At 44.2% G+C, this 18,245-nt stretch overlaps 1 protein-coding gene across 2 annotated transcripts; it reads right to left on the reverse strand.

The window, feature by feature from the left end:
- Window positions 1–3,041: 3,041 nt before the first annotated feature.
- LOC146181370 (RAB7A-interacting MON1-CCZ1 complex subunit 1-like) lies at window positions 3,042–17,382 on the reverse strand. 2 transcript variants are annotated; one of them, XM_084576420.1, is made up of 8 exons: window positions 17,233–17,382; window positions 16,814–16,929; window positions 16,370–16,463; window positions 16,236–16,285; window positions 13,859–13,996; window positions 12,604–12,721; window positions 11,049–11,358; window positions 3,042–5,091 (listed from the first exon to the last, which is right to left on the reverse strand). In XM_084576420.1, exons 1-7 carry the CDS (start codon window positions 17,315–17,317, stop codon window positions 11,120–11,122), a joined length of 840 nt encoding a protein of 279 aa, XP_084432546.1. In that variant the 5' UTR covers window positions 17,318–17,382; the 3' UTR covers window positions 3,042–5,091; window positions 11,049–11,119. The 2 variants fall into 2 exon arrangements, with proteins under 2 accessions (XP_084432546.1, XP_084432545.1); XM_084576419.1 differs by having other exon boundaries at window positions 3,042–7,943; window positions 17,233–17,380.
- Between the last annotated feature and the right edge of the window lie 863 nt (window positions 17,383–18,245).

The following is an 18,245-nucleotide window of genomic DNA, read 5'->3' on the forward strand; positions in this document are numbered from 1 at the left end:
GAATTTGAAAACAAAAAAAATGCGTTCAGGCCAGCTCGCTCACATGCAAGCGATCTCAGCGACGAGCGGCAGCGACAGAGCGAAGAATTTCAAACTTGTTGGAACTGCGTCCCTCTCGCTGCTCGAGCCACCGCGGCAGAAATCGCGAGCGTTTTCGCTTGCATGTCGATGGCGCGCGTCACTCCGTTTCGGTCGTCTCATCCACAGCTCATTTCTTGGCAGCGTGCCAAAATGCTTCGCAGCGATAACATATCGGGGCGCGTTTATCTCTTTATAGCTCCTGCGGTGGCGGGGAGCGAACTTGGCAGAGTGCCCGTGATGGCTTGATTGCACAAGCCTGGTTCGATTTATCACGCCGCGCTTGGGGCGGGCGTCATGATCGCTGCAGCTGACCGCGTGCTTTTGTTGATTCATACATGCAAGAATAAACGACTCCCGCAAAAAAAAAAAAAAAAAAAAAAGAAAGAAAGCCTGCCGTTTCTTAACGCCCGAACAGCACAACGATAAAAAAGAATGACTCGCAAAAAAAAGAAAAAAAAAACAAAACAAAAAACAAACAAACAACAGAGCTGCCGCTTTTTAACGTCCGCAGGCGCCATAGTGTCACGTCAGCCGCCGCGCGCAACACACGCTGGAGAAAGCGTCCGACGCCTGTCTGAAAACGGGTTAATAATAATAATAATAATAATAATAATGAGATTCTTGTTGAGGGGGGAAGAGAAAGGGGGGATTACACGGCCCTATAACTGTCTCCTGTACATGCAGGGATACACCGCAACGGGGCCGAGTAGAGGGGGAGGGGGAATGAAAGAGGGGAGAGGAAGGGGGGGGGGGGGGGGTCTGAAAACGGGTTGAGCTGGCTTGGCGCATGCGTACCGCGTGCTGAAGGAGAGAGAGAGCTCGGCAAAAGGATGGCACACCCACGCACATAGCTTGAACGTCAAGTGTTGGCGCACAGGAAACGATAACTGCAGATGCGCGCGCCTTTGGGGAACGGGCGCGGCGCTGCCCAGTCCAGCCGTCGCTGAACTGTCCCCTCTGATTCCTTCCGTGCGTGGCTTGAAAACGTCACGCGGCAAACGGCCAAGTGTGATGCGATCGTCTTTGGGGAAGGCACACTTTCCAGTGCGTGGTGCGGAGTTCGATATATATCAAGCGACCGGTGAAATTGAGTTCGATATATGACGTGGCTTTCCTATACTTTAACATGGGATTTTCAAGGGGATATTCCGTGAATTCGATATAACCAAAATTCGATACATCCGGGTTCGATATAACCGGGTTCTACGTACTACCACTAGTGCAGCACCTACTTATGTGGCACACATGCTTTCAAAGCAAACCATTTTCCACCGTGGTGTAGCAAGACCAGCGTAAACCAAGTGTGCTTCTGGCAATAGTGAGGCAGTGAAGTATAAATCAAAGCAAGCAAACCATTTAGAGTAACGCCATGTGCTGGAGATGGGTCTGTAAAGAAAACCTTAGCAGCCATCTGCGCTGATGCTTCTTTTTTTAAGACATCTGCTGTGTTTTCATTATTCGGTTTATACTGCCACAATAATTGCATCAAGCTCAATGTTCCTTCAAGAAGCACTTCAGACTCTAGGGGGATACAGGGTAACTGACGCTTAGAGTGAAATGGGCAAGAGTACATACACCATTTCACACTCATGGAAGGGATGCTAGTAGTAATACGCCTGCAAAAGCATATTACTCCACAAGGTACTACTCTTCCCAAAGTCCCTATGAGGGGCTTCAATAAAACATGCGGCAGTATAACACAATATTATTGGCATAGCAAACAACAGACAAAACAGTTAAGCTTGTTTTAGTTATTCAACTCTCCTGATTATAACTTTCCTCTATAGCTAGTGAACTATTTTCGAATCCTGACAGAGTTGGAGGAAATAGGTACAGGTGGGAAGATTTACATTAAATAGAGAGGTGGTCATGCAGCACAAATATGTACAATTTGCCGATCGTTTTCAAGGTACTCAAATCCCGCTCTTGAACAGCCACGTAGTTCTGCCCATGAAGGTGTGCAAGCCTCTAGCTTTCATTCTTGTCCACTCTGAATTGTGCCTCAAGAACTGCCCTGTAATCTGGGAAAGCTGTGGTGTACTGGTTGACTCGCAAGGTGGTGGTAATTGGCACAAGTAAAAGATAAGTTCTGTAAACAGATTGCCTTTTGCTTAGAACTGTGCCCAGCTACCTTGTCGGAGCTGCCCAGTTAACATTGCACAACCACGTAGCTTACAGCAGCAGTTTGAAGGATGTAAGCCTCGATTCAAACTGCAGACCAAAGTTGAAATCACTGTCAAGACCTTTGCTCTTTGGAAACCCTCCCATAGAGATGTTTTTTTTTTCAGTATTGGAGTCAAATTGCAAAACTTTGCATGAAGTGCGCAATTTACAAATAATTTTTAAGAAGTGCTCCAGGCGACAGCTCAAAGCCGATTAGGGTGACGAAATCCCTGCGCACCTCCTTGCTGTTGATATCAACTGGGCTTTCTAGGTCCACCCACTAATTCGACACTCTGAAGTGACATGGTGGGATGCCGCCACAACTAATTTTTTCTTGCATGCTGGCGTGCGCAGAGTTGAGGGGGGAGAGGAGGTGCACCATTTTTGGTCACCAATACGTTCAGCATTAGTGAAGCTAGGAAGATACTTGTGCTGCGAAGGATCAATGGAATACCTACAGCCCCTGTACGTTTTCTAGATATTGTAAATAGGCCTTCATGGTCCCTGTAAGTATGACTGAATACTACTGCCCCTGTACGTTTTCTAGATATAGTAAATAGGCCTTCATGGCCCCTGTAAGTATGATGGAATACTACTGCCCCTGTACGTTTTCTAGATATAGTAAATAGGTTTTCATGGTCCCTGTAAGTGTTATGTCACTGGACGTTAGTGCAGCCAGCATCGCTATATATGTCGGTTACATGTGCTATTAGAGCATTCAAGTCAGTGACCATAAAGTTGGTCACTCCTGATGCCAGAAAACTGACAGCAGGGACTCAGCAAAATTAAATGCCACAGCCACTTATATAACTGTTTTATTCAATAAAAATCACATTATAACAATAGAAAATAAAAGATAAAAGTAGTCTAAAAGAATCTTGCTCCATTCGGCACATAGTCTGAACCTCCTTCCCAACTCAAATACACTGGAAGTAGAAGCACTGGTCTGATCCCATTTGGGCATCATTCACAAATGGTACCGGAGATGAACAAAGTGCAAAGCAACTACTCTAACTGCCAGGATAGTTGTTTCACCATCGCACTGGCAAGTAGTAGCGGGTGCAACAGTGGGTGCTGCTTGAACAGCAAGATGCATTTGATTCAAGCGCACTTCCATATCCAGTTCCTCATATTGCGCGCAGCAAAATTTTGTGTCAAACAAGTGGACATAATGCGAAAATCCCACTACCAAGTATTATGCTTGTGTGAACGTAAGCATATCGTACAATCGTTATGAAAAGGGTGCACCAGGGATGCAACTGAAGGGCTTCCATTTTGCAGTCACGGCCAGCTACAAACTTTATTCAAAGACTGAACGTCCAAAAATGTCTACTCGTTCAGCACGAACCTGGTATTGCCACCATACAATCACTAGCCAGCATATTTTCATTGTTAGTCAAGCGTGTCTTTGGACAGCTCCACCAACTGTTGAAATAAACAGAATTTTCAGCATGCTACTTACAACCGTAGTACTGCATCACCTGTTCTGAAATCACAGGGATGAAGGAAACTGGATATTTATTTCACTTTCTTCGAATGCAACACTTTTGTCCAAACTAGAGAATTAAAAAAAAATCTTGTAAATCTCCTTTGCAAAATATATGCGATTCCAAATACAGTGTGTCAAAAGATGAATACCGTGAATGAGGTGAGGAGTTAATATCTTGAATAAACCCTGGGCCATAAGCGGTGCCATAGTAGAGGGCTCTGTATTAATTTTATGGGCACTTTACAAGCACTGACATTGTAAAGCACATGATTTTATCGGCTTACCTTCATCGCAACGCAAATTATCAAACAAACGTTGAAGTGAAGTTTTGCGAGTATATGACAAGTCACATGTTACGTATTGCATGAGAAGCCTGTAAACTGGCGACGTGCAGGAACCAGAGTGCCATGTCTGACAAACTCCAGTTACGTGACACATTTCACTTTTTGTACTTATGGCCAACAGCACGTTTTTCCAGTCAGAGCTTTGTCTACATTTGTCTCACCATGCACATCAGCTCAACACAGGTGTACAGCAGTTCTTAAGTCTTTGAGCCACTTTATACGTGACTTGAACAGCTGCCTAGAAAAACAACGGGGCTCTAAACCTGTACTTCAAGATCTTTCGAGATCTCTACAGTAAGGACGATGGTACCCTTTGATGAAGTATGCAGACAAACAGGGAAACAAAGCCACGTGAACTTCTCCCCAATCCAAAGCTTCCCAAGTAAAACAGTCAGGATAACCTTCTCAATAATGCTCAAAGGCAGCCATGATAACAAGTCAATCGTCATTGCCACTGACCAAAACCTTCAATGAGTGCCAGAACATATAAAGCATGTGAAGAGACAGCCAAATGAATCAAGTTGAATGTCTTTCCAGAGTACACATGCTCTCAATAGGGCTTGCAGAAATGAAGATGAATGCCCTTCCCACAGTCAAAGGCCTTCATAAAGCCATAAAGCCCACAGTGTAAGACAAGAATGGTGGTACTTGATTATGTTTAAGAAGCTCCTCCAAGGGGACTCAAAGAGAAACAGGAGCTCAAAGACTTCCAGTTGTTGGTTTGCAGCCCAGGAATTTTTGAGAGACACTGTACAAGTAGGTTCAAAACACAGGCACAGGCAGCACCATAGGTGCCATGTGGTTCCTCATGCTGAGTCTCTGACAGATGTCTGTGCAAGCTTGAAATGTGCAGCAAAGGACCAGCAAGCTGGAGTCTCAAAATTTTCTCTAGAATCACACTTTCCTGGTACAAGACAGCGAAACATCTTCCAGCTATGTGATGCTCACTTGCTACCACATCGACCTTCACCATGCCACATGACTTCAGATCTTGACGACTTTCTCCATTGGCTTCTGTCCACAAGAAAACGTGACAGAAAAAAAGAAATGAAGGCTCCTGGCTATGTACCCACTGCTCTGTAGTAGCTGAAGCCAAATACCACTCCACACACAAAGGCACCTCTCACACAACCTAGAAACTGTAAACATGTGCAACTGTAGGAAAGTTAAAGCCCTAATAAGCCAGTGTATGCTGCCCCTATGAAGAGAGAGTAGCACAACTGAGAGGACACGAGTGTAATGGCAAGCCTGCAGCATCCACATAGAGCACAGCACTGTCTTCTATCAACTGGCACCACTGACTGCTATGTAGTGGGATAACATGCAATAAGCTACCATCATTGGTAACTTATGCACTTCCCTCCACTTGCCTGCCAGTAAGGAAAAGATGGCAGTTCATGCGGGCTGACACTGCAAGATGGCACAGATGATTACATTAGATGATTTAACATGCCTTATAAAATTAGAACATGGCCTGTGTAGCAATTATGATGTTCTTTCCCAGTCAGCACAAACCATCAATCCATTGTTGGAGTGTTTTTGGCAGTTCACTAGCCCTACATTGGCAAGTTCACTGGCCTTACATAGGGCCAATGAACTGCCAACACACCTCAACATTGGGCTGACGTTTTCTCTGCTGCCTGGGTTCCTTGCTGGATTGCGCGTTCCTCAAAGAGAAGTTTGAAGACTTTCGCTCACCTGACTGGTATATGAACATTTGTTCATATACCAGTCAAGTGTGCGAAAGTCCTTGTACCATTACAATCAAATCATCACGAAAGCCTCCAATGTTTTCCCCAGTTCCTGCCAATAAATGCTCCTGGAGAAGTAGCCACTCTCTTAAGACGCTACTAGCTGGTGTGCAACCCTTATGCCAAACATGGCCTAGAAATTGCAGTAAGACCATTTCACAACAACTGCTTTGGCACAGACATAGCATGGAAGTTGATGCGCACTGGATGGACTTCACTACAAATGCAATGCAAGTCACACGTTGCTACTGGACACAAGACCATCATGGACGCAATATGTGGACGTTACAGCACACGCACTGAGGAGTCTTAGACGTCTCCAACTAACAAAAAATGTTTACACGAATGTGGAATGTAAGCAGTTCTTACATCTCAGCAGTTCCCCACAGAACTTTGGAAGCAACGGCCTTAACCAGTAAGCACTGAGTGCCTGATAGAGAGGGCGAGTTCTTCTGCAAGTTACCCCATGCTTAACTAAGCTCATGGCACTTTGAGGCTAATCAAATGAATAGTATATAAAAGATAAATAAGAATCAATTACAAAATGACTGTCGAATTACGCCTGTAGGGAGCCGGGAAACCTGCTTATTTCAACATCAATCTGCTTTTCGAGCCATGTTTCTATAGCAACCTCAAGTGTTTGAAACCTTTATTTAGTCCATATTACGATTGCTCGAGTCCTTTATCAAGCATGCAAATGAATGAAATTGTGATCCGGATTTCAAACTTTCAAACAACTGTGTTTCATTAGAAAGCATTATCTTTTACTTTGATATTAGGAAAACTCAAAGTTCGGTTCATTACATGTTCACTTTAACTTCCAACATAGCACTGAAGTCGCTGCTAACTTGTAGCGAAGCAAGCAGCTGCTGATATGACAGACATTGCCATGTTCTCTCATAAGTGAGCTCACTAATCTCTTACATCCGTGCATTCTTATTTACTAGATCTGTTCACTTACTTTGAGGCCAGGAAATACAGCAATTATCAACTGGCTTGCAGTTGTTATCTCAACAGTTAATTTTGCTGTCTAAAGGTGTTGTAACCGTCTGCTAACCTCTGAGTTCCGGATTTATGAGACTGCCGGACTTTAATAAATATGCTCTAATGAGAAGTTTCAGAACTAGGGGCGAAAGAGCTCTTTTTCTCCACTATTTCTATACTAGCCACAGTCGCTTATGAGCTATAAAAACCCCATATAACTAACTATTATGTAATGAATTTATACCATGTCCCAACACTGTTTTAATATAAGATTTGGTTCAGCTTACGGGGTCTAATGTCCCAAAGCAACTCAGGCTATGAGAGACCCTTTTTCTAAAAGATTTACGCTGGAATTAAAATGCGTTCAACTGCAAACTTCTGTAAAAACAAGAATAAAATGTAGTTATATAATAGAGCAGTTGGCAATAAGTATTAATGAGATGCCTAGGAGCATGAAATACAAAATATATTTTGAAGCCGCTCCGCTATCCAAACTGGTTGCCTGGAATCTCAGAAAGCCTAGAAGAACAAGCATGCTCCATCCCCTGATATCAACAGTAGAATGTAACCTTGGTATGCTTCACAGCTTCGGCAGTGCTGCAGGGAACTACTGAGATGAAGTACCATGATAACATGGGGAAACTGACTATTAGTTATGGGAAGACTGGAGGCATTAACAACACCCAAAAAGGTGGTGGGGAAGCCATCAAAAAATTCTCATTTTGTAGTATGTACCAGACCCAGTAGAGTTGGTACAGACACAATAGGATCAGTGGGACAAGAGGTGCAAGCTATAAAGAGTGGAAGTGCAGAGAAAATGTAGAAAGAAAACATTAAACTAGGCTGTCTTGAAAGCTAAAAGAAACTAGTGTCTTGAAGTGACACATGCAGTTAGCTGCATATTTAACTAGTACCTCGCACAACGACACATCAGAAAAACGAGCTGCAGTACAAACGCTCCGGGCCACAGGTGGACACGCTTGCTTCCCAATGATGGTCAGGAGTAAAACCATGCCACAGGAATAGTTTGCAACGCAAGGGCTGGCGTATTAAACTGTCGACCGCAGTTCAGAGTACAAGAGAAGAGGGGCGAGATGATGACTGTTCTTCACCCAAAAAGAATCTGCTGATCTAGAAGAAAAAAAAAAGGAAACAATGCTAGAGCACTGCTAGAGGGCATACAAGCTGTGGTAAACTTCAATGAGGAAGCAGCAACCATACGAGTTTTTTAATGTCCCATCGTGCCGAAATTAACAATATGAGCAGAATATCAATTACATAAACTGTACTTATTGGCCACCAGCGAGCTACGCGTGGATGGTTGATGCATACCAATCACTCAAACATGAAGAGAACAAAACTACAAATTAGATTATGTTAGGGTTAATGAAACGCCTCTTTGTACTTCATAGCAATCAGACATAAGCCTCCATCCGAATAAACTAGTACTGGTAGGTTTGCTCGCATTGGCAACAGTATGTTGTACATATCTCAATGAAAAAAAAAACTAAACATTTGGCGCCTCACTCCTTTGAAGTATAATTGTTAAAAAAAGTGCGCACACTTAAAAAGACGCCACTTTTTGGAAACAAATAGTAAGAGAAGTGCACGAAGAGAGAAAAACTTGAATTCAGCTTATAATAACAGATTAACACATCCAGAAGATGAAATTGTGGTGTGGTTTAAGCTCAGTATTTATTGGAAAGATCAAATATCATTAACGACTCCTGTCTGCAGATCGTCTTAAGGAGCTTTGTTGGCAAATATGCACTTTGGTACCTGTTTGATTACCATTAATTTGCGCCCCTATTATCTCGCACATATTCATTGGTATACAGTTGTAAGCTACCTAGTTATATGAGAGACCACCCAACACATATGCCTATAAAGCTCCGCTTTAGCCAGGCGGTACAGAATTGCCTTCATGGCCTAGGAACAGCATGTCTTACACATGGACCAAGGGTTCCGTAGGGTTAAATTCCCCTTTCACTCTCACATCTCAAATGAGAAGCCAAGAACTGGAAGCACTTGGCATGTCATGTGGTCTCATGACATTAAGCAACCCACTGACCGATCAGACAAAATTGTAAGGTGGAATGAGCCATGAAATGAAATACGGATATATTGCCATTGCAGAGCATCAAGAGAGTCTTTTGTTTGCAGATGTCCAAAGCAAAGTTCTACTGCCATTCACGTTCAAATGCCGAGTCCTTTTCAGTATTGGCACTGTGAGTTGTAACCGGGTGTTGGGAAAATGTTTTAAACCCTATTCTACAGTCAAACCTCGATATAATGAACACGCATATAAAGAATTATTGAATATAGCGAACGCTTCCGAAATATTTTTGTCAAACAAATGTATTTTTAATTCCACATAGCGAACGCGGTTCGGCATAAAACGGCTATTACGAACTTCGCGACGCCAAGCACTACCTCACTTTAATAGCAGGAGGCAGGCTTCGTTGCACTACATGTGTGTTATGCGGCGCAGTAAACGTTCAGGATTACCTCGCAGGCGCTGACAGCGCCACAGATGCCACGACGGCATTGGGAGTTGACAGCCGAAGAAATCTATAGCCTCAGAGATTACCCCCGCACGCCTGTTTGTGCGCACGGAGGTGATCTCGGAGGCCATAAGAAATTGTTTGCATCTCACAACCGCCGACAGCGCCGCTTCAGCAGTGGCGGCAGCTGAAGCATGGAGCTGAAGCGGCAGCCTTTTTGCATGAAGGAAGGAAACAACTTGCTCTTTTGGTTTTTGCGCCAAACGCGTTTTTTGGTTTTAGTGTTAGCAGTGGCGTGGCCATTGTAGCGTTCGGCGGAGGCTGCGTCGGTCGTCGTGTCGAGTGTGGTGCGCGGGTGTGCTTAGTGCTGTGATGGCGGTGAACGTGAAAAAATGAGCAGAACTGACGTTAAAGACCAAGCTCAAGATAAAGGCAGTTTACAAGAAGAGACTGATTGACACTCTTCTCGTGAAGCTTCTTATGAAGCAGGACTTGAAGATCGACTTGCTGGGAGCATTAAAGCAGCATGGAACAGCGTGAAAGGCGGAACGATTGCCAACTGCTTTCGGCACGCAGCTTTTGTTCCAGCAGAGGCCCGCGCGTCAAGTGACGATGGGGACGAAGCAGAAGCAGAGCTCCGTGAGCTCGATGAGGTGACATGCCCGCAACAATGACTGTAGAGGACTTTGTAGGCGGCGACGACATCGCGGCGACCACGGCTGTACTGACGGATGCCGAAATCGCTGTGGAAGTTTCTGAATATTCCGCAGACGAAGCTCAGGCTGGCCGTGCAAATGATGCGAACATTCCGACTTCACATGAAGTGCTTACTGCATTGGATTTACTGCGCCGCCACTACAGTGCTATTGAGAGCAGTGGGTTTGCCCTTGTTGAGCGTTTGCAAACTGTGGAACAGGGCGTGATACGGAACGCGATCAACACAAAAAAGCAGGCCGCGATAATGTAGTTCTTTGCGCGTAAATAAACGGACGTGACCCGAGAAGGCACCCTCCGAGTTGCTGTGCCTTCTCTGATTGAATTTCGCTGCTCTTGCATGGATTTTCTACGAAATTTTATATTACGAATTATGGATAGAGCGAACTATTTTCAAAATTTTTAACTGTTCGTTATAACGAGGTTTCACTGTATAACTATCTAGTTGGTTTATGAGGTTTAATGTCGCTCAGGCCATGAGAGAAGCCGTAGTGGAGGGCTTCGGAAATTTTGACCACCAGGGGACATTATTAACGTACACTGACATCGCACAGCACATGGTCGCCACTCCATTTTGCCTCCATCGATAACTAACATATGTGACCTAAAGTAGTCAGAAAGAGCCACAGAATGAATTCTTCCTAAGAAATAAAAACACTCTGTCGCCATATTGCTTCAAACCACCCCTTCCCTGCAGAAAGGAGGGACATGTACACTTTTGTGTGCTTATGCTACCTTCACAGTTTAAACAAACCTCAGTTTGCTCCTCCAGTTTCACAGTGACTACCTAAATCTTTTGACATGTACCAAAATAATCTCCACATGAGGACACTCTCCCACTGTAGCTCCACCACAATGTGGGTGCAAGCAGTAATTGAACTTAGGCTCTTATGCCGAGCAAGACAGCATAGAGGCTAAAGCACTGCAGCAGAAGGAGCAGAGCTCTCACAGCAGCATTCAGCAATTTAGGCATACGGGAGAACTCCACAAAGCATCACAAAAGCAAGCAAGCACGCACCTTCCAACCCGTCCGGCTTTTGTCTTTGGCTTGGTCTCGTGTTGGCCTCACGCCATCCGCGACGCTCTTCTTCAGCACCGCCCTTCCTCGTCCAGCTGTGCCAGGAGATGGCGGGCACGAGCACAGTTCCAGCCAGCATCTTGAAGTGGACCCTCAACGGCGCCAATGTAGTCTTGCAACAGCCGCTTGCCAAGTGGTAGTGCTTGCGCAATGTCCAAGGGCCGGTCCCAGCGCCTCGAGTAGGTCACCAGCCAGTAGCACATCTCGCCACCATACATCAGGGACAGTGCATGCACGTCACTGTAAATACCTGCACGGTCAAGGTAGACGAGAGCCACACTAAGTAAAAGAAAGAGGCCATCCAGTAGACAACTTTCAAACGTCTACAAAAGAGTTAAAGACTAAAGGGGTGTCCTGAACCCTATGCAAACCCTGCATGTTTTCCTGCCCTGTTGCAATTCAGTCACCTCACTTCCCACGCCCTCCTACCCCAACGTGGCAGGCTTGGTTAGTCCAGCTGAAAGACCAGTTGGCCTTGGTGACCCTGGCCCAGGACATCCTCGACGCTTAATGCTGTGTTGACGGCCCTACTACTAACCATGATTTTAGGGGAGCTACAGAGAAGTAGAATAAATTCTAGACACCATACGTTCCAGCTAGTTAATTTTCTTTTCTGCTGATGAAGAAGGAGCATCAGGAATGAACACTGTCATGTCAGTATTCGTAAGAAACACCTGCTAGTAACCACATTTACATGCTGGCGCTGGAAAAGCACCGTTATGCCACTGACTGGAAACAATACCTGCTTTAATTGCTTTCGCACTCAGTATGTACATAGCCAAATCATTTTTAAGCACCGCTTTCATAAACAGAGCTGGAATTACTAATACTGTAGAAATAAAGTTTGTGAAACTAGAATGAATCAAATTTAGAGTTCCATGTTGAAAGGACTCAAACCCAAAGCTCCCAAGCTGACAACGACCAAATAATATGCATAAATTTTCAGTAAATAGTAGTGCAGAGTTGCTGTAACTACATGTCAAGCACACTAAGCATGCATAGTAGTGGTTTATCCAGACAAGAAACATTGTGTTTTCACCAGTTCCTGTTTAGGTGAATTTGGCGCTTTTTGTCAATCGCATTATATAACAACCTTCACTGCCATTTTCTCATGTGAAAACTGAAATGAATTAAAATGATGAGTCACAGCTCAGGTTGAAGTTTTTGCCTGCCTTGTGCAACCTGAACTCGACCTGTATGCCACAACCACTGCTGTCCTCTTGAAACGAAATCCGGAATACGAAAAAAAAAAAAAAAAAACTGTAAAAGAATTACCTTCCTGGTGTGGGCAAATTCACCACTTGTGTTTCATATATTTAGATGTCTTAAATGTGATTTAAAAGAAAAAGGCCGAAATCTACATACTGACGTCCCTACTCTTCCCAATGTACACATTTTACACACTCTGAATGTAAGACTTTAAACTATGCTTTGCAGTCCCTTCTTCTAGCAAACCCACTGTCATGTTGCTTACTTCTGATGTGAGAATACTGACCTTTCTCCAGAAGCTCCAGTATGTCTGACTCGCTGGACAAGACAGTAACATCTTCGGCGTTGAGTGGGCGGCGGATGTTGAGCATTGCCGTGAGGTGTTGCACCCCTTGCTGCAGCAACTGCACAGGAGGACAGGTGACATTGACAGCTGAAGTTCAGGTAATCCGCTTCAAGCAGGTACTCAGTTTTCATGAACATCTTTGCCCATGACTCAGTGTGTGTACCCTTTCAACTGTGAGGTCTATTGCAGTGAAGTCAGTTTATTGCACCTTAAAATCGCAAGAGGCTCTGCTTACTGCGCAGAGTGAGAGCAAATGTCAGGATGACTATACTTTATGTCGGCTGAAAAAGAAAACCAATGAATCTCTTCTAGAGCAACGACTCGCTCTTGAATTAAAATGACATCGTAAGGTAGGAACAAAGAGACAGCGTTGCTCATATATTTCTTCCAGCTTTTTTGCTAAAATAAATTTGCGTAGAGCACATTAATCAGAGCAGCTTAAGCCCAAAGTCATAACCTTCATACTGGTTTCATTATCTCCAAACTTGGGGGTGGAAGGGGGGAGGGGATATCCACAGTGAGCCTGTTTTAAATATTGGTACTACAAGCGGAGATATTAATTTTTCTGTTTTCGTGCTGGTCTAAACATAATTTTGCACATCCTTTTTTTTTTTTTGCCTTTTGCCTGCTACGTTTGGTGGAACAGGCAGAAATCATTTTTTTTTAGATCCTATCATTCTCTTTATACAGCATCGTCCACTCTTAGTGAGAACATGCAACGGTGTGACTGCGCCCTTTGGAAAGCATTTGCATCTGACACAGCTGCGTATCGAAGCAAGGTGGCAGATGACACGATGCACAATTACTCTTGATCCACCTGTGCCTGCGTGCTTTTGCTTCGATACACGGCCGTATGCAAAGCAGCAGCCTTCTGAAGAATGCAGCCACCCTAAGATTGGACGAACCTGCACATACATAGGTTATAACATAAGCTATTCAACAGCACACAGTTCCGAGCCATTTTTGTCACCTCTGCAAAACATACAGACATTCTCTCTTTTTGAAGCATCAAAACGATCAGGTTGGCTAGGGTGGTTTCTAGATTTATTTTAGCCTTACCTAGCCAGGCAAGCTTCCACCAACAATGCACAGTTCGAAATCATTTTATCTAGTATTATTTATACACAAGCAATCAACAGCCCCGAGACAGAAGTGAAATGCTCGGGGGAAAGCGAATGCTTGTAGGTCTGCTCACCGCTAGAAAGGTGTCATGGTTGGCATCGAGCCAGCTGTGATCGTCGTCGCCCTCCTTGCTCTGACAGAACATGTAGACGAGCGCCCCCTTGCGCCACTCTATGCATTCAGCCAGCTCCTCGCCAAGGCCCTCCACCACCTGCATGCAATGTGGCGACAAGGCTTGCCACTTTGTACAACATAGTGCCTGTCCCAGAGTCACACAGCCGTGAATGCACCATGCTCAGTCTCACATGGGATGTTTTGTGGTGAGAATTTCGGCCCTAGAGTGGCTCGGCTACAGGGTACTATGGATAACACATACTGGTCAGTTCAAAGTGTACCAAAATATCCAGCTCTCGCAAACCATTTCTACCCAGTGAAGACAAGTACCAGGCCAGAGGAGAGTTTTCACCATCGGCGTGCATCAAGAAGCACAAAGGGATCAAGCCTCATGCCTGATGCACATAAGGTGGAAGACCAATTTCTTTGACACCAGTGCTCTTAATGGCACAAAACCTGCATCTGTAACATTGGCATAAACATCTGCACAGTGATGGGGTAGGTCAATAATGTGCAATGCTGCTTCTTTTTACGGACATTTTTTTCACCACATACAAAGAACTTCTTAACAGCTCACAAAATTACGCTGCACAATGCAAACATATGTCTTTTACTTTTTTTGCAGGGTCGCAAGTGCAAGCTCCCACGTTCAACCATTGGCTGATGGCAGCACTAAATGAGTAACATGGTTCAGGCGGGCCTGGCTCATGTGCAACTCAAAGTGCATTCCCATGGTATGGTCAAAAAACAATTAAAAAAACGGGGGATCTTCACATCTACAATTATAAAAAATATGGAGGTTAGTCATTAGGCTGGAGCGAAATTTAAACGCTCAAAAAGCATTCTTCACAGCTGCCTGGAAAAAAGAAAGCAGAGACCACAGAACAGATCAGTAAATTATGGGGCTGAATGTCCTAAAGCGACACATGGGCTATTGGAGGCACCATAACGGAGGTATCCGATTTAATTTAGACCACCCGGCGTTCTTCAACCTACCCCGATGTTACACAGAACATCAGCGGTTTCCCATTTCACCATTCAAATACATTCAAACTAAGTTCTTTATTGGGGGAAAAAAAGCCACCCTCGCACAGCGTGCAAGCTTAAAGGGGCAATGAGGATGAATAGAAATTGACCTGTATTGGCAGAGCGCAGCATTCTACTCCCAAAAAGAGCCCTGTCACCTCATCAAAACGAATCTTCTATACTCGAGAAAATATTGAAAAAATTAATGCAGGGGTTGGCATCACCCACCAATGAAGCAAGTAAAATGAAGTCCACAATGATTTCCACCCCCGAATCTCTGAATTCCTTCCAAAATAGTGGCAAGCCATCATTTTCAGTGCCAAGTCATCATTCAGAGTTTAATACACCCAAGCCAGTCAGAACAAATATTAGAATGGAAAGAAGAAGCCAGAGAACCACTCATCAGGGTTGAACTTGGGGTATCAAAGGTATCTTTTCACCAGCACAAAACCTCATATGGAACACTGATGACAAGCCTGGGATATAAGAAAGGTGTGGCAGTACCACAGAGTGTCATGCACAAATGCATAAGCAGCACGGAGAGCAGTGTGCTAGCTTAAGATAAACACCTCTTGACAATATAAAAGTGCCTGGAAGTGCTCTGACAGTACTGAGTACTAAGTGACTGGCAAGGTGCTGCTTGTCAACTCTAGTTCTTGCCACAAACCTCAAGCGTCCATCAAAGGACCCTGCTGGGTTTTAAGCATTCTGTCAACACAAATCCCACCGCTCCACGCAGCTAATAATTTGAAAAATCCTAAAATCAACACTCACGATTAAGTCAAGCTTAGAACACACTACATTGCAGTGCACCCTTGATGACTTCCACACCAAGTCTTTACGCTTGAGTTCCAGTTAAACTTTTCACTGTTGCTTAGCTTTATGAAACAAAAGTACTCAAGACTTGGTCAATTTAAATAATTCTCTTTCATTCTATTAACAGCAGTATGAAAGTGCAGCAAAAGATACTAAGTGCACTTAGACGGTACACAGAGATGTCTTAGCCATTAAGGATTCTTTTAAACACACTTCCAGACGAGCTTTGACAAACACTGTGCTTGCAGGAAAAGTAAACTACATTATTACACTATCAGCTCTCCAGCAATTAAGCTAACGCAGTATTATGAGTTGAATGCTGAATACATTTATGTAGGCATGCCCAAGAGTCAGGCGCTGTTTGTTCAGAAATGCGCGCTAATTTTTTCACTGTACGGCTGATAGTTTAGGCGAGTTCGTTATATCGCCAAAAATCTAAGATACATAAGAAATTACAGAAAGAATCTTATATGAGCAAGAGCATAGACACTGACCGTGCTGAAGCCTGTGTGCTTCGTGATGTTCTCGACATGTTCCAGGCTTCCTGCACAGGTAAAGTTACGGTTGAACATAACCAATGTTGATTAGTTCCAGCTATCCGCGCTAGGATGATTTCAAAACAACTCACGGATGATGGCGTGGACTCGTTCTAAAGAATCGCTGTCTGAAAAATCGTTGTCAGCGAGTCGGTTCTCTCGGCAGTAAGTAATATCGAGGACGATCTAGAGACGAAAAAGTAAATAAGCGCACTCCTTAGAAGTAGCACACTATCACAGACGGAAACATTACCCAGACAAGCTGGTTTTATGGAACTATTCCCAGTTGCTTCTATCTGGAGTCAACCGGGGAGTTGTTCCACTAATCAGCTTGACCAGTTAGGATATCAAGTTGGGAAGCGTTCCCGAACATTTTAAGTCACGCTCCAGAGAATGAACTATAAGCGGCGTAAACGCTCAGATGATCAAAAGCAAAATAAACCCAATGCCACCACACAGTTTAAAGGTACAGGAGCAGCTAAGCGGACGCAGATTCAAGCAGATTGGCGCGAAATTGACAGCAGCAAAGTGCACACCTTTGCCAAGTCTTGTAGAACCTCTTTGCTCGAGGTATCCTTCGAGAGCTTGTCTTGTTTAAGTCGGCCCTTGAGTTCCAGAAGCTTGGAAAACGACGACTCTAGAAGTGTCGGCACTGGAAAACAAACAGAGAATTTTCACGCCAGCAATGCAGCCTAATGCAATGCTGCAAAAAACAGTCTTGCAGAGTTATCGATGATTAATTTACTGTTACCGCTGAAGTCCGGCATCGCCAGAACATTTTGAGGCAAGCTTCGGCAACGCACACTGCAAAAACTGTAACGCCCCAAGTGACGGCGCGTGAAGGGTGGTTTCACTTTGGATTACGCTCGCTTTTTCTTTTTTCCAAACAGATAGCGACTCGGGAATTAACCATGGGTGATCGCTGGATGCAACTTAATGTGAAAACGTGCATTACCGACAGATTTGATCTTCAGATCCTCGACAATTCGTATTAAATTGTCGACTTCGTCGGTGATTTCTTTCGCGGCAGCCTCCTCCATCGCAACACAGTGTTGGTGGCCTGTTCGTTGAAATCGGTCAACTCACGTCTATTTATCTTTATCCCCAAGTTCGTGGAACATATGATGATGACGAAGAGGGTGAGGCAGTTTTGAGATCATATTGATTACATGCCAAATTTTCTACTCGGTGTCAATATCACTAGACAATGTTCAATGCTAAATCAGTAATCCGGAGATTAATATTTATCTAACGCTTGTATGTTCCATGAAAAGTACGGTGAGATTTTTAATCAAAATTTTGACGCAACTGTTCTGCTGGTCTGGAACAAGCGCAACGAGTGGTGTCGAACCGGAATTTTTTCGGATTCGGTTCGGGTTCGGGTTCACGTCTTTCGGGTTCAGTTTCGGTTCCGCAGACACATTCTGTTCCGGTACAAACCGGCGAAAATTGGTACAGTAACAGTACGAGTCAGTCTATTGTTTATTCTCGTCAGACGTGACGGGCTCCACTTGGTTGTACAGACATCAGCAAAATGTTTATAATCAGTGTCCGACGATTATAGCACGATAAAAGAAAAATAATGATTACTGCCATTGGCACATAACCAATTCTAAGCTGTCACGCGCCGAAAGAAAGTTAAAAGAAAGTAATATGTTTCCTGCTGCGTTTTTCAGGTACACAAAATTTCACATGAATTTCATTTTAGAGCGAACATATCCAGCTCCCACTAAAGGACTTTGAAATCAGATCAAGGTCGAACCAAAAACACGTCCCAATAATGCATCGCACAGCGCACGGACGCCTTTGCATTTCGCGTGTCTGTGAATTCTATGGAGGTGAATTAAACGCAAAGGCAACTTTGTGTTGTGGCCTGAATGGCGCCGACAAAAGTTCCTTCTTGTTCCCTCCGCCACGCACTGGCCGTTAGAGTTATCGTCTCGTTCCTGGCCACGACGCGATGCGAAC

This window comes from Amblyomma maculatum, chromosome 8, assembly GCF_055883805.1.
Source record: "Amblyomma maculatum isolate TAMU_Amacu chromosome 8, ASM5588380v1, whole genome shotgun sequence".
In the NCBI taxonomy this organism is placed as follows: Eukaryota; Metazoa; Arthropoda; class Arachnida; order Ixodida; family Ixodidae; genus Amblyomma; species Amblyomma maculatum.

Coding starts and splice junctions, on each gene's coding strand:
- LOC146181370 (XM_084576420.1), bottom strand. CDS start 17,317: ATGGAGGAGGCTGCCGCGAAAGAAATCACCGACGAAGTCGACAATTTA. Junction 16,464..16,813: donor TTCTACAAGACTTGGCAAAG/GTGTGCACTTTG, acceptor TTTCGTCTCTAG/ATCGTCCTCGATATTACTTA. Junction 11,359..12,603: donor ACTGGAGCTTCTGGAGAAAG/GTCAGTATTCTC, acceptor TTGACCGTGCAG/GTATTTACAGTGACGTGCAT.